The 16,666-nt window shown below is 55.0% G+C and overlaps 1 protein-coding gene across 1 annotated transcript; it reads left to right on the forward strand.

Moving 5' to 3' along the window:
* Positions 1–4,743: 4,743 nt before the first annotated feature.
* ADAMTSL4 (ADAMTS like 4) lies at positions 4,744–15,622 on the forward strand. The gene is made up of 18 exons (XM_020912044.2): positions 4,744–4,842; positions 7,148–7,378; positions 7,595–7,652; positions 7,951–8,306; positions 8,469–9,150; positions 9,391–9,493; positions 10,232–10,368; positions 10,738–10,942; positions 11,198–11,370; positions 11,520–11,631; positions 11,725–11,910; positions 12,090–12,219; positions 12,753–12,957; positions 13,266–13,442; positions 13,737–13,943; positions 14,034–14,213; positions 14,472–14,616; positions 14,767–15,622. Exons 2-18 carry the CDS (start codon positions 7,359–7,361, stop codon positions 14,901–14,903), a joined length of 3,213 nt encoding a protein of 1,070 aa, XP_020767703.1. The 5' UTR covers positions 4,744–4,842; positions 7,148–7,358; the 3' UTR covers positions 14,904–15,622.
* The last annotated feature ends 1,044 nt before the right edge of the window (positions 15,623–16,666 follow it).

Below are 16,666 nucleotides of genomic sequence, written 5' to 3' on the forward strand. Positions count from 1 at the left end.
GGAGGGAGATTCTTAACCACTGGACCACCAGGGAAGTCCCCACATGCTGTTATTTTTATTTTGGCTTTTATAATAATCTATGAAGAACATAAACTGAGTATTGCTGTTACTCCAATTGAGAAGCCAGAAACAGCATGCCCAAGGTCACCCGGTTACTAAGTGGCAAAACTTTGATGGAATCTGCATCAGAGCTGGTTCTTCCGCACTTAATCTCTTTACAACCCAGGGCTGAATCTTGCTGCAGCAGCAGCCTCCGTGGCCTCACAAACAGGGACTTCAAGACTGCCCACTGCCCTGGGCCCCCACAGGCCCTAGTAGTTGAGGGGAGTGTGGCTCTTGGGAATGTTCTCTGAGATCCTAAGGACAGGAGTAAGTGGAGGCTTGTGTCAGAGGAAGTGTCCTGGCTAATTGTTCCCCATCCCTGGTGATGGGTATCATTTTATTAAATCTATAAATTGGTTAGGTTAAGACTATAACAGAGGAAGAATAACATCTGAAGATCTTCCCAATTAGCAAAGAATGAAAATTCTCAAACCTGCTGGAGGCCTAACCCAGAAACTCTAGCTTATGGCCATGTTTCCCAAGCACATGTGTAAGAAGATGTACATATGAGTTCAAACCGCTTAACATAGTTGTCAAAGTACTGATGATTTTGTAAACTTAATGGCTGCCAAGGTTATGTTTGATCAATTCATTCAATTCCATAAACATTTACTGAACACTTCCTGTGTTTGGAATGCCGATGGACAGACACATGGCTCAGGGCGGTACCAAGGCAACCTCTGTCAACAAGGACCCCAGAACCTGCCTAACAGGCCCTGAAAGACTGAACTATGGAAATCAAATTCAAAAGAATCCTAGCTTTGGAAATTTCTGACCAAACTGAATACTTCCGGAGCAGTGACTGGTGACCAGAATGTCCTATCCTCGTCTTGGACCTCATTTTACCAAGCGGGTCATATCCTGTTTCTTCATGATTCCATCAGCCTAGCGCCAGCTCAGCCAAAATGAGTTGACATAGCATCCAGGAAGTGCTGGAATCTGGCCAGAGCTAAGGCAGAGATCACAATTTCTCGTTCACGGCTCATCCCACAAGCATTTATTAAATGCCTACTACGTGCAAGGCAAGGTGGTGGATACAGAGGTAAACATGACCAGGCGGTCCCCACCTCCAGGTTCCTTGTAGTGAACAGGTCACAACAGTCCGTTCTCATAACTGTTGTGGGGAGTGAGCTAACTAGGCCGATGTCAGAAAAAGGGCATTAGTGAAAGAAAACAGTGCAGAACAATGTGACAGGACACGGGGAGCCAACGGCTGGAGACCAGCCTGGTGTGTAGCGACTGGGAATAGAGAGGCTCTTCCGGAACAAAGGAGTTGAGCAAACCATGATTCCCAGAGGCAGAAAGGCCAACACACTAGGCTTTCTGAAAATGGGTGCTATGACCACAAACCAAGAGTTTCACACTAATTTCCGGACACCACCTACACATATTGGTATTGGCATCAGCATTGTCTTGGAGTCGGGACAACATCTCACAGGAAATATGAGTTTAAAATGTTATTTGGTTCAACAAAAATAAAACTTCTTTAATCTACTACCAGAAAAAATTATTAAACAAATTCAGCTATAGTTCTCAAAAATTTCACTTGTACACAACATAAACAGGTAATAGGTTCTCACTGAGAAATTACCAAATTTCTCTTTGTGTCTTTGTTTCTTTATCTTTTTGGCTGTGCCCCAGTGCTTGTAGGATCTAGGCTTATGGGATCTCAGTTCTTCGACCAGGGCCAGGGCTGGAAACTGAGTCCCTGGAATTCTCTGTATGTTTGTTTCTAAATGCGTTACAATGAGGCTGGCACATGTAGTAAGTGCTATATGTTTTGTTGTTTAATCACAGTTGTGTCTGACTCTTTGTGACCCCATGGACTGTAGCCCACCAGGCCGCTCTGTCAATGGGATTTCCCAGGGAAGATATTGGAGTGAATTATCATTTCCTTCTCCAGGGGATCTTCCCAACCCAGGGATCAAACCCACATCTCCTGCATTGGCAGGTGGGATCTTTACCACTGAGTCACAAGAGGAGCCCTCAGATACATGTTAACTATATTATTATTATTAAGTCACTCTGTTTTACTCAAAGTGAAACAAATACTTAGCCTATCCCCTCTTTTGTCCATAGTCCTAGAGGTACTTTGGGGTGAACATCTACTTATTGCATAATCTTTTAAGAAATTTCTTTTTATCCTTGAGACAGTGTCCACAAATTTTATCTGGCACTCTGCACACTGCTGAGGCATAGGAAATTCCTTCCCTAATACAATATTTTCAGACCACCAAGTCCTGGGAGGTGACAGCTGTAATAAATCTCGTGAGCTCTTTGGTCAGCAGCCACTTCTTAATGGAAAGGTCTATTTCTGACCCTCAGTTACAAATGTCAAAGGCAGACCTTTCCCTCCTCCCAGGCTCCCTTCCCATTCTGTCTTTGGTCACACCTTCTGGTCCTGCAGCTTGCCCCCGGTAGATAAGTGAGTGCTGCTGGGATGTGACCTGGGGGCACAAAAAGTCCTTCGACCTAAAATGTCTTCTGCCCTGTGGGCTGGGCATCTCATCATCAGTATTGTTCTCTAAAGTCTGAGCAAAGGGGCTTCCCCTCCAAATCCAGGACTATAAAGGTGCCTCTGAATTAGGACTTGTTAACAGCAGTCCCAAAATAAACCACCCAGATGGGGAGGGGGCATTAACCCATTACCTCCCGAAGCTCTGGGAGCAGGAGACCAATACTGAAGATGTCTTCAGGAAAGGTACAAACCTGACGCCTGCAGACCAATCTGAGCAATGATCCACGTGTTTTAGGTTATACTTGTGTTGTCCTAAAGTTGTTTTTTAGTGACTTGCCAATATTTTAAAACCAGGATACTTTATAATGGTTCTTGAGAAATAAAAACTTAAAAATTGATGCTCTAGCAATATTGTCCTGTACCCCACAAAAGAACAGGAGTCTCAGGGGTTCCCTGCCAGTTTAATCACCACACAGTGGGCCTGAGTTTAAAGTCAGAAAGCAAAAAAAACCATCAGAAAGTAGGCCTGGGCACCTGGGACTCATCTGTTTGTTCTGTTTCATTCCAAATATTTCTATTACTCTACAAATACAAAAACCAAAACAGAAATATAAAAGATGAAAAAACAGAGATAACACAAAGAGGCCTAAATGGTCCTTGTCTTGAGAGAACTTAGGGATTTATTGAAAAAACAAAAAATCATAATAAAATTATAATTTTATAATATAAATTATATAATTTATAAATTAAAATATAGATGTTAAACTTCAAATAAAGATATAATTCTTATACATAAAAGCATTTTATATTTTCACTTCCCTCATCTCTTGAGATAACATTTGCTTCTGTTGAGTCCAGTACTTACCTCCCAAGTCTGTCTCCAACTAGACCCAACTCCTTGAGGCCAGAGACTGTTCTAACTGTTCCCTCTGCACCAACTGTAGAAAGTGCTCAGTATGAATTAGGTGGGAACACCCGAGACCCTGCTACTTTGTGGAGATGCAGGACAATGTTGCTAGAGCTTCTATTTTTAGGGTTTTGTTTTTCAAGAGACGTTATGAAATATCCTTTTAAAATATTGACAAGTCACCTAAAAAAAAAAAAAAAAAAACCCTTTCAAATACTTGAGAGTAGACCCAACAATACATGACTGTAGTTCATGAACAAATGGCAAATAAAACTTTAAAAACAGTGGTGACAAGAAAAATAATGACTATTTATCTACTCTGTCATTTTACGTGTATTATTTCTTTAACATAACTAAAAACAGATAATGGCTGTGGTTAAACATACAAAACCATATAAGCATATAGAGTAAAAAAGTGAAAGCTTATATTTTTATCTTCCTCTCTGAACCCCTCTCCAGCTGCTGCCCCCAATTCCGAGTTTGGGATGTATTCTTCCAGATACAAGTAACTAGGCAGACATATCTCCAAGCCTATTCGTAAATGTCAGATTAACCCCATTTTACAGATGAGGAAACTGCAGCACAGAAAAGTTGAAGCATTCATCCAAGATCACAGAGCGGAGACTCAAATCCAGATCCTCTGATTCCCAAATCATTGCATTCCTTCCGCTACGCCCCGTATTTATGGATGAAGAAACTGAGGCTTAGAAGGTGCCTGAGCAGTCAGAACCACATGGTTCACAGTCCAGCTTAGGAAAGGCAGGGATAACTGGGCTCGCACGAGAGGCTGCGTGGTGGAGAGGGCCATGACCAACGCGGAACCGAGGTCGGGCTTGACCGTCTCGGCCCAGCAACGCCCCGATGTAGGGCGCGGGGCTCGCCCACGCCGCTCGGGTACCGGCACCACCCAACCTCTTGGCGCCCCTCGCGGCCGCCCCGCCTGGGCAGGCGCAGCGCTCGCACCGCCCAATCGGAGCCGGTCGGGAGACCCGGGTCCCGAAGACTCGAGCCCCAGCCGGGTCTGGGGACAGCCCTGGGGCGATGGCTCCCTCGGAACCCGGCTGGGACCCCCTCTGCCTCGCCCCCCTGGAGCGGTCGGCAGGTGCCGGACGGGAGCGGCCAAGGCCCGCAGCCCAGGGTGGCTGGCCCTGGCGGGCTGGGGGTTCGGGGGCCGCCGGGGGGCTGCCGCTGGGCGCGTGGCGGGCGGGCTGGCGGGCGGGCGGGCCGGGGGCGGGGCGGGGGCGGAGCCGCGGCCGGAGGCGGCCGTGTCCCGAGCCCGGCTCAGGGGCCGCAGTGGCCGCCGCGGAGCGAGGCTGCCTGGAGAGAGCGCCCGGGCGCAGAGGGGTTAGCTGGCCGCCGGGGCCGCGCAGAGCAGGTACAGATCTTCCCTGGGACCCCTGGCCCCGGTCGCCCTCTCTCCCCCGTCCGGTTAGACCACCCGCCCCGCGCCCCCGCGCCGTCCCTGTTCCCTGAGCCCCGCGGTTGCGCCCCAGCCACGACCCCGGCCCCAGTTCTTATAGCCTCGGAAGATCTTCCAGTCCCTGGGATCCAATTCCTGGGGAGGGGGTTCTGATCCCTTGGAACGCGGGCCCCATCACTCGGACGAAGAATCAGCCAAAATTCCTACACAGAATAAACTTGGAAAACATACCCAGGAGCTCCCGGCACGCGCCGGGCACCTCCTGCCCTTCCCCTCTGGAAAGGTATTTCTGGATGATGCCTCTCTCCCCCCATCCCCCCAACCCTGTCATCCGCTTCCGTCCTGGGTTGGGGGACGGGGCCGCTGGGAGGGATACAAGTGGGTGCCCTGAATCCAGCTCAGCCTGACGACTAGAAAGGCAGGACACCTGTTGGGATGGGCCTCCAGGACCCAGGATGGCACAAGGAGGACCACGGAGTGCTCGCCAAGATAGGCGCTCTGCGGCCAGCCCCAGGGCCTGCTGACCCAGACCCTGCCCCTCAGTGCCACTGTCCCCAGAGGGGGGTCTCCTGGGGGTGAAGGGGTTAGTTCTGCCCAGGTCACTCCTCCTCCGTCTCCACTGGCCAGTGTGGAGTTGTGGCAGGGAGGAGCCCAGGTTTGTCTAGACCGGTGTCAGCCTGGCCCAAGAATGACCAGTTCTGTCTGACCTCTCTTTTCTTCACTCTGGACAGCGAGACTCACCAGATGAGAAACATGAAAAACATGAAAAGACTGGAAACCACAAATGTGTATCTGTTTCTGCAATGGGTGTGTGTGTGTGTGTGTGTGTGTGTGTGTGCGCGCGCGCGCCGGCCCCCTGCCCAGCTATGCAGGGGGTGGGGTAGGACTTTTCCAGAGAGGGAGCCAGGCCTGGCCCTGGCCCCAGGAGCTCACGTCACCCCGCCCCCCACCCCTCACTTCTCCAGGGAGCTGCCAAAGCCAAACCCAGCTCAGGACTGGATTATGTGTACTGGGTAGCCCATAGAGAGAGACAGCTAGACACAGGCCTGGGGGAGCAGAGGGAAGAGAGGCAGAGGGAGTGGAGAGGGGACCCAGCAGCAAGAAGTGGCAGTGACCATCCTCCCATCTCCTGTCCTTCAACCACCAGGAAGGGAGTCAGGCAGAAAGCTGAAGGTTTGGGTGGAATGTTGGCCCTTCTCTGGAGCCCCTACCCGCCTCCTCATCAGGGCGGAGTTGCTGACCTCAGTGGTCAGCCCAGCCAAGGGAAGGAGCAGCCATCAGTAACCCCCTTCCCAACCCTGAGGAGCTGAGGAGACCTTTCGAGCACAGGCTCCACCACTGTGATCCTTCCCTTAACTTCCCAAGCCCTGGGGTCTCAGGGAGGTGAGGGGGAATGGATTTGCTACCTCCAAGCACATTCCTGCCCTTCCCTCTGTCATTTTCCTGCCCCTGAGCTGGCCCACCTCAGCATTAGCTCCTTGGATTCCTCTCCCGGGTGCCTTTCAGATCCAACAGAAACATTTTTTTTTTCCTGGAAAGCAGAGCTGAGAGCAGCAAGAAGAGTGGGGGTGGGAAGGGCTCATTGTGAAGGGACTGGAGGGCCAGGGGGAGACATGGGAGAGCCAGGCTTAGACCAGGGGAGGGTTTCAAGCTCCACTTCTCCAGAGATCAAGCTGAGACTTCAGGATGGACTTTCTGGCTCTTCAGAAGATAGACCCATGAGTGACTGGGGAGCAACAGCATCTCTAGCTGCATCTCCCCTTCCCAGCTTCCCCCAGCCATCAGAGTCTTGCCTGAAGGAAGGTCTCATTGATCCACTGCGGGAGGCTGGCCCCTGGAGGGAAGTTAAATATCACTGGGAAAAATCACCTGCTTCTCTAGAGATTAAACCATCAGCCCATTTAATTTATCCCTTGGCTGAAAAGTTTTGAGACAAGCACAGTTGTGTCTGAGTGTACCAGAAGGAGCTCAGAAAAGGCTGAGAGGCAGGTGGGAATGGAAGGCCCAGGGGGCTTCCAGTCAGCAGCTCAGAGAGGATGTCTGGAAAGTCCTCACTGAGCCTCCTTCCTCAACCCTCTTAAGAAAGATGTGTGAGTCTGGGCTGGCCTAGAGACAGTCACTGGTTAGGATACAGGAGCTGAGAGGTTCCTGCAGCTGAGGGAGGGGGCTGCGTCTGAGTTGGCAGGCTGAGGGCAGACCTCCACCCCTTCAGCCTGGGTGAATGGACAAAGACAGTGTTCCTTTTCCCTCTCACCCTTAGGATCATTAAGGGATGGGCCAATCGTCACCCCTCCATTCTCACTCTGAGATGTCCTTCTGAGAAGTCATCCCTCCCAATCCCCAGCTTTCCGGAGACTGGACCAGGCTTGGGTCCTTACAGAGCGCAACCCCCACCGAAGCCCAGATGCCACAGTAGAGTGTTTACTTCCGGCCCCCTCCTCCCCGGGCCCAGGGCCTTCAAGGGAGGAGCGATGGAGAAGCGGGCGGGCAGGTAAGCGGTAGGGGGCCATGGCGGAGGGCACGACTGACTCTCAGTCTGTGGAAGTCTGGGAAAGGACCTCTCTGGGAGGGGTCGGGGGAAGTGGTGAGTAACTTCTGCTTTCTGAGAAGCTGGTATCAGGATGAGGGGAGCCTGCTGGGGGCGGGGCCTGGTGTAACACCTCCTCAGGCTCCAGTCTGATCCCTCACTCCTGCTTTTGGTTTGCAGGCTCGGGTTGTGTCTGATGCTGCTTCTGTCCCTCCCTCAGCTCTGCCTGGATCAGGAGGTGAGCCAGGGACTAGAGGCTATAATCCTTTCATCTCTGTCTCCCTACTACCCGCTACCTCCAGACCACATTTGCATTTTCTGCAGCCTCTGATAAGCCCTGGCTCCTTTCTCTCACACTTGGCCCTCCAGCCTCTCCAACTCCCTAACTCCTTGCCATATCACTTTAAGTCCCACCTCTGCTACTGAATATGACCTTGGGTCAGTAACAACTGCCCCAAGCCTCAGCGTGGACTAGATATTCAGTACAGTTCCCTCGAAAATCATTCTAATTTTGATTGAACTTTTTGTCTACCTAGGTGTTGTTTGGACACTCTCTTCAGACACCCCTCGAGGAGGGCCATGGCCCTGAAGGGGTCTGGGGTCCTTGGGACCAGTGGGCCTCTTGCTCCCAGCCCTGCGGGGTTGGGGTACAGCGCAGGAGCCGGACTTGTCAGCTCCCGACAACTCAACTCCACCAGGGCCTGCCTCTTCCACCCAGGCCCCCAAGACATCCAGAAGCCCTGCTTCCCCGGGGTCAGGGCACCAGACCGCAGACTTCCCGAGAAACCCTTCCCCTATACAGGCCAACACCTCGAGGAAGAGGTGGCCCCTTTCGAGGTCCTGCTTCTCAATTAGGGAGAGAGGAGGCTCCGGAGACTCAAGGAGCCAGGAGGTGAGGGGTGGGACTTTGAGGTAGGGGCGGGGCTTGGGATGAAGGAAAGGGTAGCAAAGGATCCAGGGCTTAGAAAGGCTTCTCTGGTGCTCGGAGGTAGGACGGGGAGGCCGGGTCAGAGATGGCCGGTGATGTGACTCCATGTCTGCAACACCTTCTCAGGTCCCGGATTCGAGACCCCATCAAGCCAGGAATGTTTGGCTATGGGAGGGTGCCCTTTGCTTTGCCGCTCCATCGGAACCGCAGGCATCCCCGAAGACCACCCAGATCTGAACTCTCTCAAACCTCAGATCTTCCATCCCTGACTCCGAGAACAGAGCCATCTTCCGCAAACCACACCCAGAAAACAGAACTGTCTCCTACAGAACCTTCTGCCCACACCCTCCCCCCGCAAGCAGAACCCCCAAGCCCCGAAGCTGCTCAGACAGCAGTGCCCTCTAGAGCCAGGCCTGCCCCCACAGGGCCACACCCCAGAGCCCAGGCCTCTGGCACAGAGCCCTCTTTTCATCCCCCATCCCTGGGAGAAGGTAGCTCCTTTCACCTGTCCCTTCAGCCAAGAAGGCCAAGTTCCCAGGGTTGGGCCAGTCCCCGGCTGGCAGACAGACACCCTAATCCTTCCCTTTCTGTGCCTCGGGGCCGAGGCCAGCAGAGCCGGGAGCAGTGGCGACCTGGGGGGAATCCCCACGGGTCCCTCGTGGAGTCTGCCCCTCCCCATGCAGATGGCTGGCTGCCTCTGCTGAGCTCTGGCCCCCACTCCAGCCCTCTCTGGAGCCTCTTTGCTCCCAGTAGCCCTGTCCCAAGATGTTCTGGGGAGAGTGAACAGCTGAGAGCCTGCAGCCAAGCGGTGAGTTCCTTCTTTGACCCCTCCCAGACTTCCAATTCTGCTTCCCTGACCCCGAGTCTGGGTCCTTAGCCCGTCAGATCTGGACCTGAGGGAGAAGGGCCTTGGCGTCTGACCTCTTCAGGGCAGGGGGCTTGGAGCTCTTCCCTAGACCTGACCTTCCTCTCTACCGCCCAAATCCAGCCCTGACCCACACCCCCATTTTCCTCCCCAGCTTTGACTCCTCTGTATCCCCCACCTCAGCCCTGCCCCCCTGAGCAGCCAGACCCCCGGGCCCTGCAGTGTGCAGCCTTTGACTCCCAGGAGTTCATGGGCCAACTGTACCAGTGGGAGCCCTTCACGGAAGGTGAGGTTTCTAGCCATCCCTGGGACAGGGGGGCTGAAGATTGGGGGGTGATGGGGAAGGAGTCTCAGCACTCTCTGTCTCCTCTGTAGGCTCTTGTGTTTCTCCTGCATCATGTCTTCCTTATTTCCCAGGACTGGGGTGAAGAGACAGAACAGGCCCAGAAAGGGGTGGGGGTTTCAGACAGGGCCCTGGGGGTCAGATGTGGTGGGTGGTCAGCAGAGGAGTCGGTCTGGGAGAGGCTGCATTCAGAGTTGCTCTTCAGCGGACCTCCTCTGGGAAGAAACCCATCCAGGAGGTGGAGTGGACATGACAGAAGCCAGGCATGGGCAGAGAGATCCTGTCTGGTGGTGACAGCTGGCTGGGGGTGTGCCACTGACCTGGACCCTGTTATATGACTTTCTCCCAAGTTACCATCCTTTGGATTTTAGGCCGGTGTCACCTTGATATCAAGACAAGCCCTCCTGAGCTCTGAACTCATATGATCATAGTTTCAAGTATCTCTCTCAGAGTTGTCAGCCCTTTTGCTGGTCTCAGTGATCCCAGCTGATCTGATCTGAGTTTTGTGTGACCCTCCAACTGACCTTTCAGAATTGTTGCGTTGCCTTCAACCACAGGGCCCCTGGCAACCTCAGGATGCCGTATTGCCAACATCAGGGCTGTTCTCAGGGCCCTGGAGTCTTTCCCAACTGACCTCCCACCAGGGAACCTAGCTAAGCACCCTTCTCCCCCGTCTCTTAGTTCAGGGCTCTCAGCGCTGTGAGCTGAACTGCCGTCCCCGTGGCTTCCGCTTTTATGTCCGTCACACCCAAAAGGTCCAGGACGGGACCCTGTGTCAGCCTGGAGCCCTGGACATCTGTGTGGCTGGACGCTGTCTGGTGAGGGAAGAGGGGGAACACGCATGGGGAGGGGGCAGTGTTAATAACTACTACTCACTCTCCAAGAGCACCTCCTTGTTCATTATCACAATGACGGAACACCAGGCTGAGATGGCAGAGAGGAGGGTTCTTACCTGCCAAGTGAGGCTGAGCAAAAGATGTGAACAGCGGGAAAGACCTCCCCCCACCCCAGGCCCGTCCAAGCTTCCTAGAGGCTAGCTGGGGATGGGGGTGCTGACAAAGAAACAGTTTCACTTGTATAGCAAAGGTCAAGACCCGTGGTGAACTGAAGGCTCCAAGAAGCCCAGGCCAGGGTGTGAAGTGATGTCTGACTTCCAGCAGCCTTTATCTCACTCTGCTTTCCCCCAGAGCCCTGGCTGTGATGGCATCCTCGGCTCTGGCCGGCACCCAGATGGCTGTGGCGTCTGTGGGGGTGATGATTCTACCTGTCGCCTCGTCTCGGGGAACCTCACTGAGCGGGGTGGCCCTCTGGGTTATCAGAAGATCTTGTCCATTCCTGCTGGGGCCTCCCGACTCCAGATCGCCCAGCTCCGGCCCAGCTCCAACTACCTTGGTGAGTCTTAGGTCCCCACTCCATCCCTGGTCAGTGGGTTCTGCCCGGCACACCCCCAATTCAGCACAGGAAACAAGCCACCAGTGAAGTCAGGACTCCCCTCCCCTTCCTTCCCAGGTGGGGGCAATGAGGAAGCCACAGAAGCATGGGGGGGTGTGTAGGTTGGCGGGGGAGGGTATGCGGGTTCCCCGCCAGTAGGGAAGTGAGGGAGAGGAGGACCGGATGACCTCATGTGTCCTGATCTGCCACCTCCAGCACTTCGAGGTCCTGGGGGCCGGTCCATCATCAATGGAAACTGGGCTGTGGATCCCCCTGGGTCCTATACCGCCGGCGGGACTGTCTTCCGGTACAACCGTCCTCCCCGGGAGGAGGGCGCTGGGGAGAGTCTGTCCGCAGAAGGCCCCACCACCCAGCCTGTGGATGTCTATGTGAGCAAGGGGCCTGGGCCTGGGGAGGCTGCACCGCTGGGGGAGGCCTTTCCTCTGAGGGGAAGCTGTGGGTCTCAGGATGGGCAGAAGGATGGAGGATGCCCCCTGGCCATCCCCAAACATTCATTACTTTCTGTCTCTATTCCCAGATGATCTTTCAGGAGGAAAACCCAGGTGTTTTCTATCAGTATGTCATCTCTTCACCTCCCCCAAACCTTGAGAACCCCACCCCAGAGCCCCGTGTTCCTCAACTCCAGCCTGGTAAGACTTTGACCCCCAGACTTAGAAGGAGGTGGGGTGAAGCTGAGGGTGAGGAGGCCCATCTGATTTGTCTACTCAACTCTCTCCGCACAGAGATTTTGAGGGTAGAGCCCCCTCCTGCTTCAGCGCCCCGCCCTGCCCGTACCCCAGGCACCCTCCAGCGGCAGGTGAGGATCCCCCAGATGCCCGCCCCACCCCCTCCCAGGACACCCTTGGGGTCTCCAGCCGGATACTGGAAACGAGTGGGACACTCGGAGTGCTCGGCATCCTGTGGGAAAGGTGAGACCTCACACACCAGCCCCCTTGGCCCGTATTCCCGGCTTGGCACTCCTGATCCCCTGCCCTGGGCGTGCATCACACCTTGACTCTGTGCCAACTCAGACTTCAGTGCCTGGGGCCCACTGACACTGGATGCCGAGTCATCCCACCTCCCCGGGCTTCCCTTTATCCCCCTTCAGGTGTTTGGCGCCCCATCTTCCTCTGCATTTCTCGAGAGTCAGGAGAAGAGCTGGATGAACGCAGCTGTGCCATGGGTGCCAGGCCCCCAGCCTCCCAGGAGCCCTGCCACGGCCCCCCATGCCCACCATAGTGAGTGTGCCCCATGGGAGGGCTGGGGTCCTAGGGACACAACGGTTGCCCTTGGGAGACCCATCCTTGCACCTGTAGGATCTCACTTGGACTCTGCACTCAATACAGGGTCTCCTGGCTACATTCTCTTAGTTTCTTGTACAATTGAGGATGTGTGGTGTGTGTGTGCATCCTGTCCAACTCTTTTTGACCCCATGGGCTGTAGCCAGTCAGTCCATGGGATTTCCCAGGCAAGAATACTGGAGTGGGTTGCCATTCCCTTCTCCCAGAGGATCTTCCTGACCTGGGGATCTTCCCAACCCTGGGATCGAACCTTTGTCTCCTGCATTGCAGGCAGGTTCTTTACCATCTGAGCCACCACGAGACAACCCTGAGTCCCACAAGGGATCCCAGACTCCGAATGCTAAATAAGCCCACTCACCTCTGATAGGCCCCCACTCCCAGTCTGTTGTCCCCTTTCCCGAGCACAGCAGCTGCACATGTCTCTGTTTTTGCCATCTGTGTCTCTGTCCCTTCCCCGCCTCTGCCCACAGCTGGGAGGCCGGCGAGTGGACATCCTGCAGCCGTTCATGTGGTCCTGGCACCCAGCACCGTCAGCTACGCTGCCGGCAGGAGTTTGGGGGCGGCGGCTCCTCAGTGCCCCCAGAGCGCTGCGGGCACCTGCCCCGGCCCAACATCACCCAACCCTGCCAGCTGCGCCTCTGTGGCCACTGGGAGGTTCGCTCGCCCTGGAGCCAGGTGGGTGGCCCCGGGCAAGGAGGCTCTCGGACAGGGAGGATCCTGGAGGTGTGGGCACCAGTGATCTAGAGCTGCAGTTTTCCCAACTCTGTATTAATTGGCAGAAACTTTTACAAATGAGATCTCATATGAGCCTCCAACTGTAAGGCAGCTAAGACATGCCCTGTACTCAGCCTGCTCCTCAGCCCATGAAGCCCTGTAACCTCTGAGCCAGGTGTCAGAGGCCCATCCTGGTTCAGAAGCCCGAGAGAGGGAAGACGGTGAGGAAGCCAGGGAAGCCCAGGCCTGAGTGCCCCTCGTCCCCTCAGTGCTCTGTGCGATGCGGGCGCGGCCAGAGGAGCCGGCAGGTCCGCTGTGTCGGCAACAACGGGGATGAAGTGAGTGAGCAGGAATGCGCCTCTGGGCCCCCACGGCCCCCCAGCAGAGAGGCCTGTGACATGGGGCCCTGCACCACGGCCTGGTTCCACAGTGACTGGAGCTCCAAGGTGGGTTCCCCCCTGCTGAGTCCCAACATCCCTAGTGCCCCCCACCACCCACGACACCCTCTCAGGTGTCTTCCCAACACAGCTGCATAAACGCTGACTGGGCAAGCACCTGCTGTGTGCTAGACACTGCCAATGTTGGGAACTTGGAGAAAAACTTACACTAACGTCCTGAACCCTGCCTGGCAAAAGTCCCCCAGGGCATTCCCTAACTCCTGGATCCAGGATGTGTCTGTCCTTGACCCCCTCCCCTCCCCATGTCACCCCGGTCTCCCTTCACACTCTGCTTCCCAACAGTGTTCAGCGGAGTGTGGGACGGGAATCCAGAGACGTTCTGTGGTCTGCCTTGGGAGCGGGGAGGCCCACGGGATAAGCCAGGAGGAAGCAGGGGCAGGAGCCGGTGAGCAGACTTGTGCACCTGGAAGCCGGCCCCCTGACATGCGTGCCTGCAGCTTGGGGCCCTGTGAGGTGACGTGGTGCTGGTACACCGGGCCCTGGGCGGAGGTGAGCTGAGCGCCTGGGAGGGGCCCGTGGGTGGGATTCCCGGGGGTGAGGAGGTAAGAGTAATTCTGCTCTCCATGTCTCCTCCATCAGTGCTCCTCAGAGTGTGGCTCTGGCACGCAGCGTAGAGACGTCATCTGTGTGTCCAAACTGGGGACTGAGTTCAACGTGACTTCTCCCAGCAACTGCTCCCACCTGCCCAGGCCCCCTGCCCTGCAGCCCTGTCAAGGGCAGGACTGCCAGGACCGGTGGTTTTCTACACCCTGGAGTCCGGTGAGTGCCTGGCTCCCCTGCCCTACCCAGAGTGGACTGCCAGGACAGGAGAGGCTTCTCTCTTTGTACATCCCTCTGTGCCTCCTAGCTCAGGCCGGGGGCAGTTTAATTAATGGGAGGAGAGGTGGGCCTCTCTGCGTGGGGGTTCATAATGCTCCAGGAGAGGCCCCCCAGCTCCTCCTCTGAGGAGGAGGCCTGGGGTGCAGGAGGAGCCTGGAGCACAGCAGAGGTCTGATTTGATAGCTGGGGTCTCCCCAGTGTTCTCGCTCCTGCCAGGGCGGCGTGCAGACAAGGGAGGTCCAGTGCCTGACCGCCAATCAGACCCTCAGCATCCGATGCCCTCTTCACCTGCGGCCCGCCAGGAAACGATCCTGTAACAGCCAGCCCTGCAGCCAGCGCCCTGGTAAAGAGCTCCCTCTCCCCCATTCCCAGTAGAGCGGAGTTAGCTGAGGTGTGGGTGGAGATTAGGAAGGACAAGAGGGAGTGGGCAGCACGCCTCCAGCGGGATGGATGTTGGTGACTTCTTGTGCCCAATGGCCTCCTCTGTCCCCAGATGATCAATGCAAGGACAACTCTCCACACTGCCCCCTGGTGGTGCAGGCCCGGCTCTGCGTCTATCCCTACTACACAGCCACCTGTTGCCGCTCTTGTGCCCATGTCCTGGAGCGGTCTCCCCCAGAGCCCGCCTGAAATGGGTCCAGGAGACCCTCTCCTTGTGGTTTTCTCATGCCACCATCAGTCACCCCTCAATCATCCCACTCTGTATCCTCTGGCTCTCCAGCCTGTCCTGGTCTCACTAGAGACGTCCCCCAGGGTGATGGAAGTTGGCAAGATGACAGTGACCATCAAGATGTGTGGCTGGGTCTGTGCCTGTGTGGTGGTGTGATGGTGTGTGTGCACACATGCAGCCAAATGTGTATGGGCCCGTGAAGATGTGTGCGCGCCCATACATCTGTATCACTTCTCAAAAAGAAGTTACACAGTCCCCCAGGAGGGGATGATGCCAGTTTCCCAGAGAGTTTTCTGGGCTGAGAGGAAAGCAAATTTGCAGCTGAAAATCCGAGCTACTTAAGAGTCTGGCCTCCACATTAATCCCAATTTTGTGTCCTAACCCGCATTTCTCCTGTTCAGGCCACATATCATCTAAACCATCCTTTTGTCCTCTGACCCTTTCTCCCCTTACCTAGTCTCTATCCCTCCCTCTCATAGCTAATGAGGGGTGGGGGTGAGCGATTGCCCTCCAGGAAGAGAGACTGTCCCCCAGAGCAGGGACCAGCTGGGCAGAGGATGGAAAAGAGCAAGTTTAGAATAAGACATCCTAGCCCCTGCTTTTGCTCCCCACCTCCTAAAATGGTTCCTACTCCAGAAGTAATTTATTTTTATTAAAGATGATTATGACAAATGAGAAACAGGCTCTTCATTGTCCTCGTGGGAACCCAGCTGTACAGGCCACCTAAGCAAGCTGTGTGAGATAAGAATGAAGGGTGGGAAGGGGAACCGCGCTTGGAGCCCAGATGGAGAAAGTCTGGGCACAGAAAGCCTAATGAGGGCGCCCTAGTCACCTGAGATCTGAATGAAGCCTTGGTCAAAGGCAGAGGCTGATCGCAGGCCCTGCAGGTTGGTCATCAACCACTAGAGGTCACCACTTCCCCCAGTTTAGGTACAGAGTTGGGCCCTTGGGTCCAAAATAGAAACTGCTCTGTCTACGGTGGGTTTCTTGGTAGGCTGGGTCCCTCTGTCAAGTCTCTTGGAATCGAGTAGCACATTTTTTTCCATCTGGGGCTGAGCTGAATGACAGCTGCCTTTTCAGGGGTCCTTTTTCCTGTTCCCTTTCTTGGTCCTGCCTTCCTGTCCCTCTCATCTTTTCTGCTATTACCCATTTCCCTATTAAGCTTTTGGTTTGTTGCTTTTTATAGAGTGGGAAGAAAGGAAATGATTCTCCCCCTCCCCCCCTTCCCTCAGCAGAAAGGGCTGGAGGAGGAGCCTGGCCTGGCTCTAGGGGGTGGAGTCGAGGGTGGAGCCAAGGCAGTACTGGATGTCCAGCCAAAGACACATTCTTCAGAGATGTCTCACCCTGGTCTCCTCCCAACCCCCCAACGCCCATGTCCGCTCTCAAGGTAAATAGTTTGTTGGTGGTGGTGTGAGCGCGGACAGCCTTTTCCATAACACAAATCCTCTCCCCGACCCGACCCCTACACTTCTGGGGGAGGGGTCCCCATGCCTAGGAAAGGGGGAAGTGCAATAGAATTGAGCTTCTCTCTCCATTAGGAGGATCCCACCCCCATCCCTTCACCTCCACAAGTCTGGCCAAGTAAGATCATAAATAAAGGCCTGCAGAAACAGCTGGACGCAGTGACTAGTGTCCTGAGCATGTACGCCTAGACACACCCAGACCCTGGGAAGGACCCAGAGCTACCCGAGGGGACAGGACTTCTCCTTTCTGGCAGCTCCCT

Source organism: Odocoileus virginianus, chromosome 5, assembly GCF_023699985.2.
Source record: "Odocoileus virginianus isolate 20LAN1187 ecotype Illinois chromosome 5, Ovbor_1.2, whole genome shotgun sequence".
NCBI classification, from domain to species: Eukaryota; Metazoa; Chordata; class Mammalia; order Artiodactyla; family Cervidae; genus Odocoileus; species Odocoileus virginianus.

What these genes read in the sequence shown, in the direction of transcription:
- ADAMTSL4 (XM_020912044.2), top strand. Translation starts at nt 7,359, where the DNA reads ATGGAGAAGCGGGCGGGCAG. An exon ending in ATGGAGAAGCGGGCGGGCAG is followed by an intron (nt 7,379 to 7,594) that starts GTAAGCGGTAGG and finishes TTTGGTTTGCAG; the next exon opens with GCTCGGGTTGTGTCTGATGC. An exon ending in ACACCGGGCCCTGGGCGGAG is followed by an intron (nt 13,944 to 14,033) that starts GTGAGCTGAGCG and finishes CTCCTCCATCAG; the next exon opens with TGCTCCTCAGAGTGTGGCTC.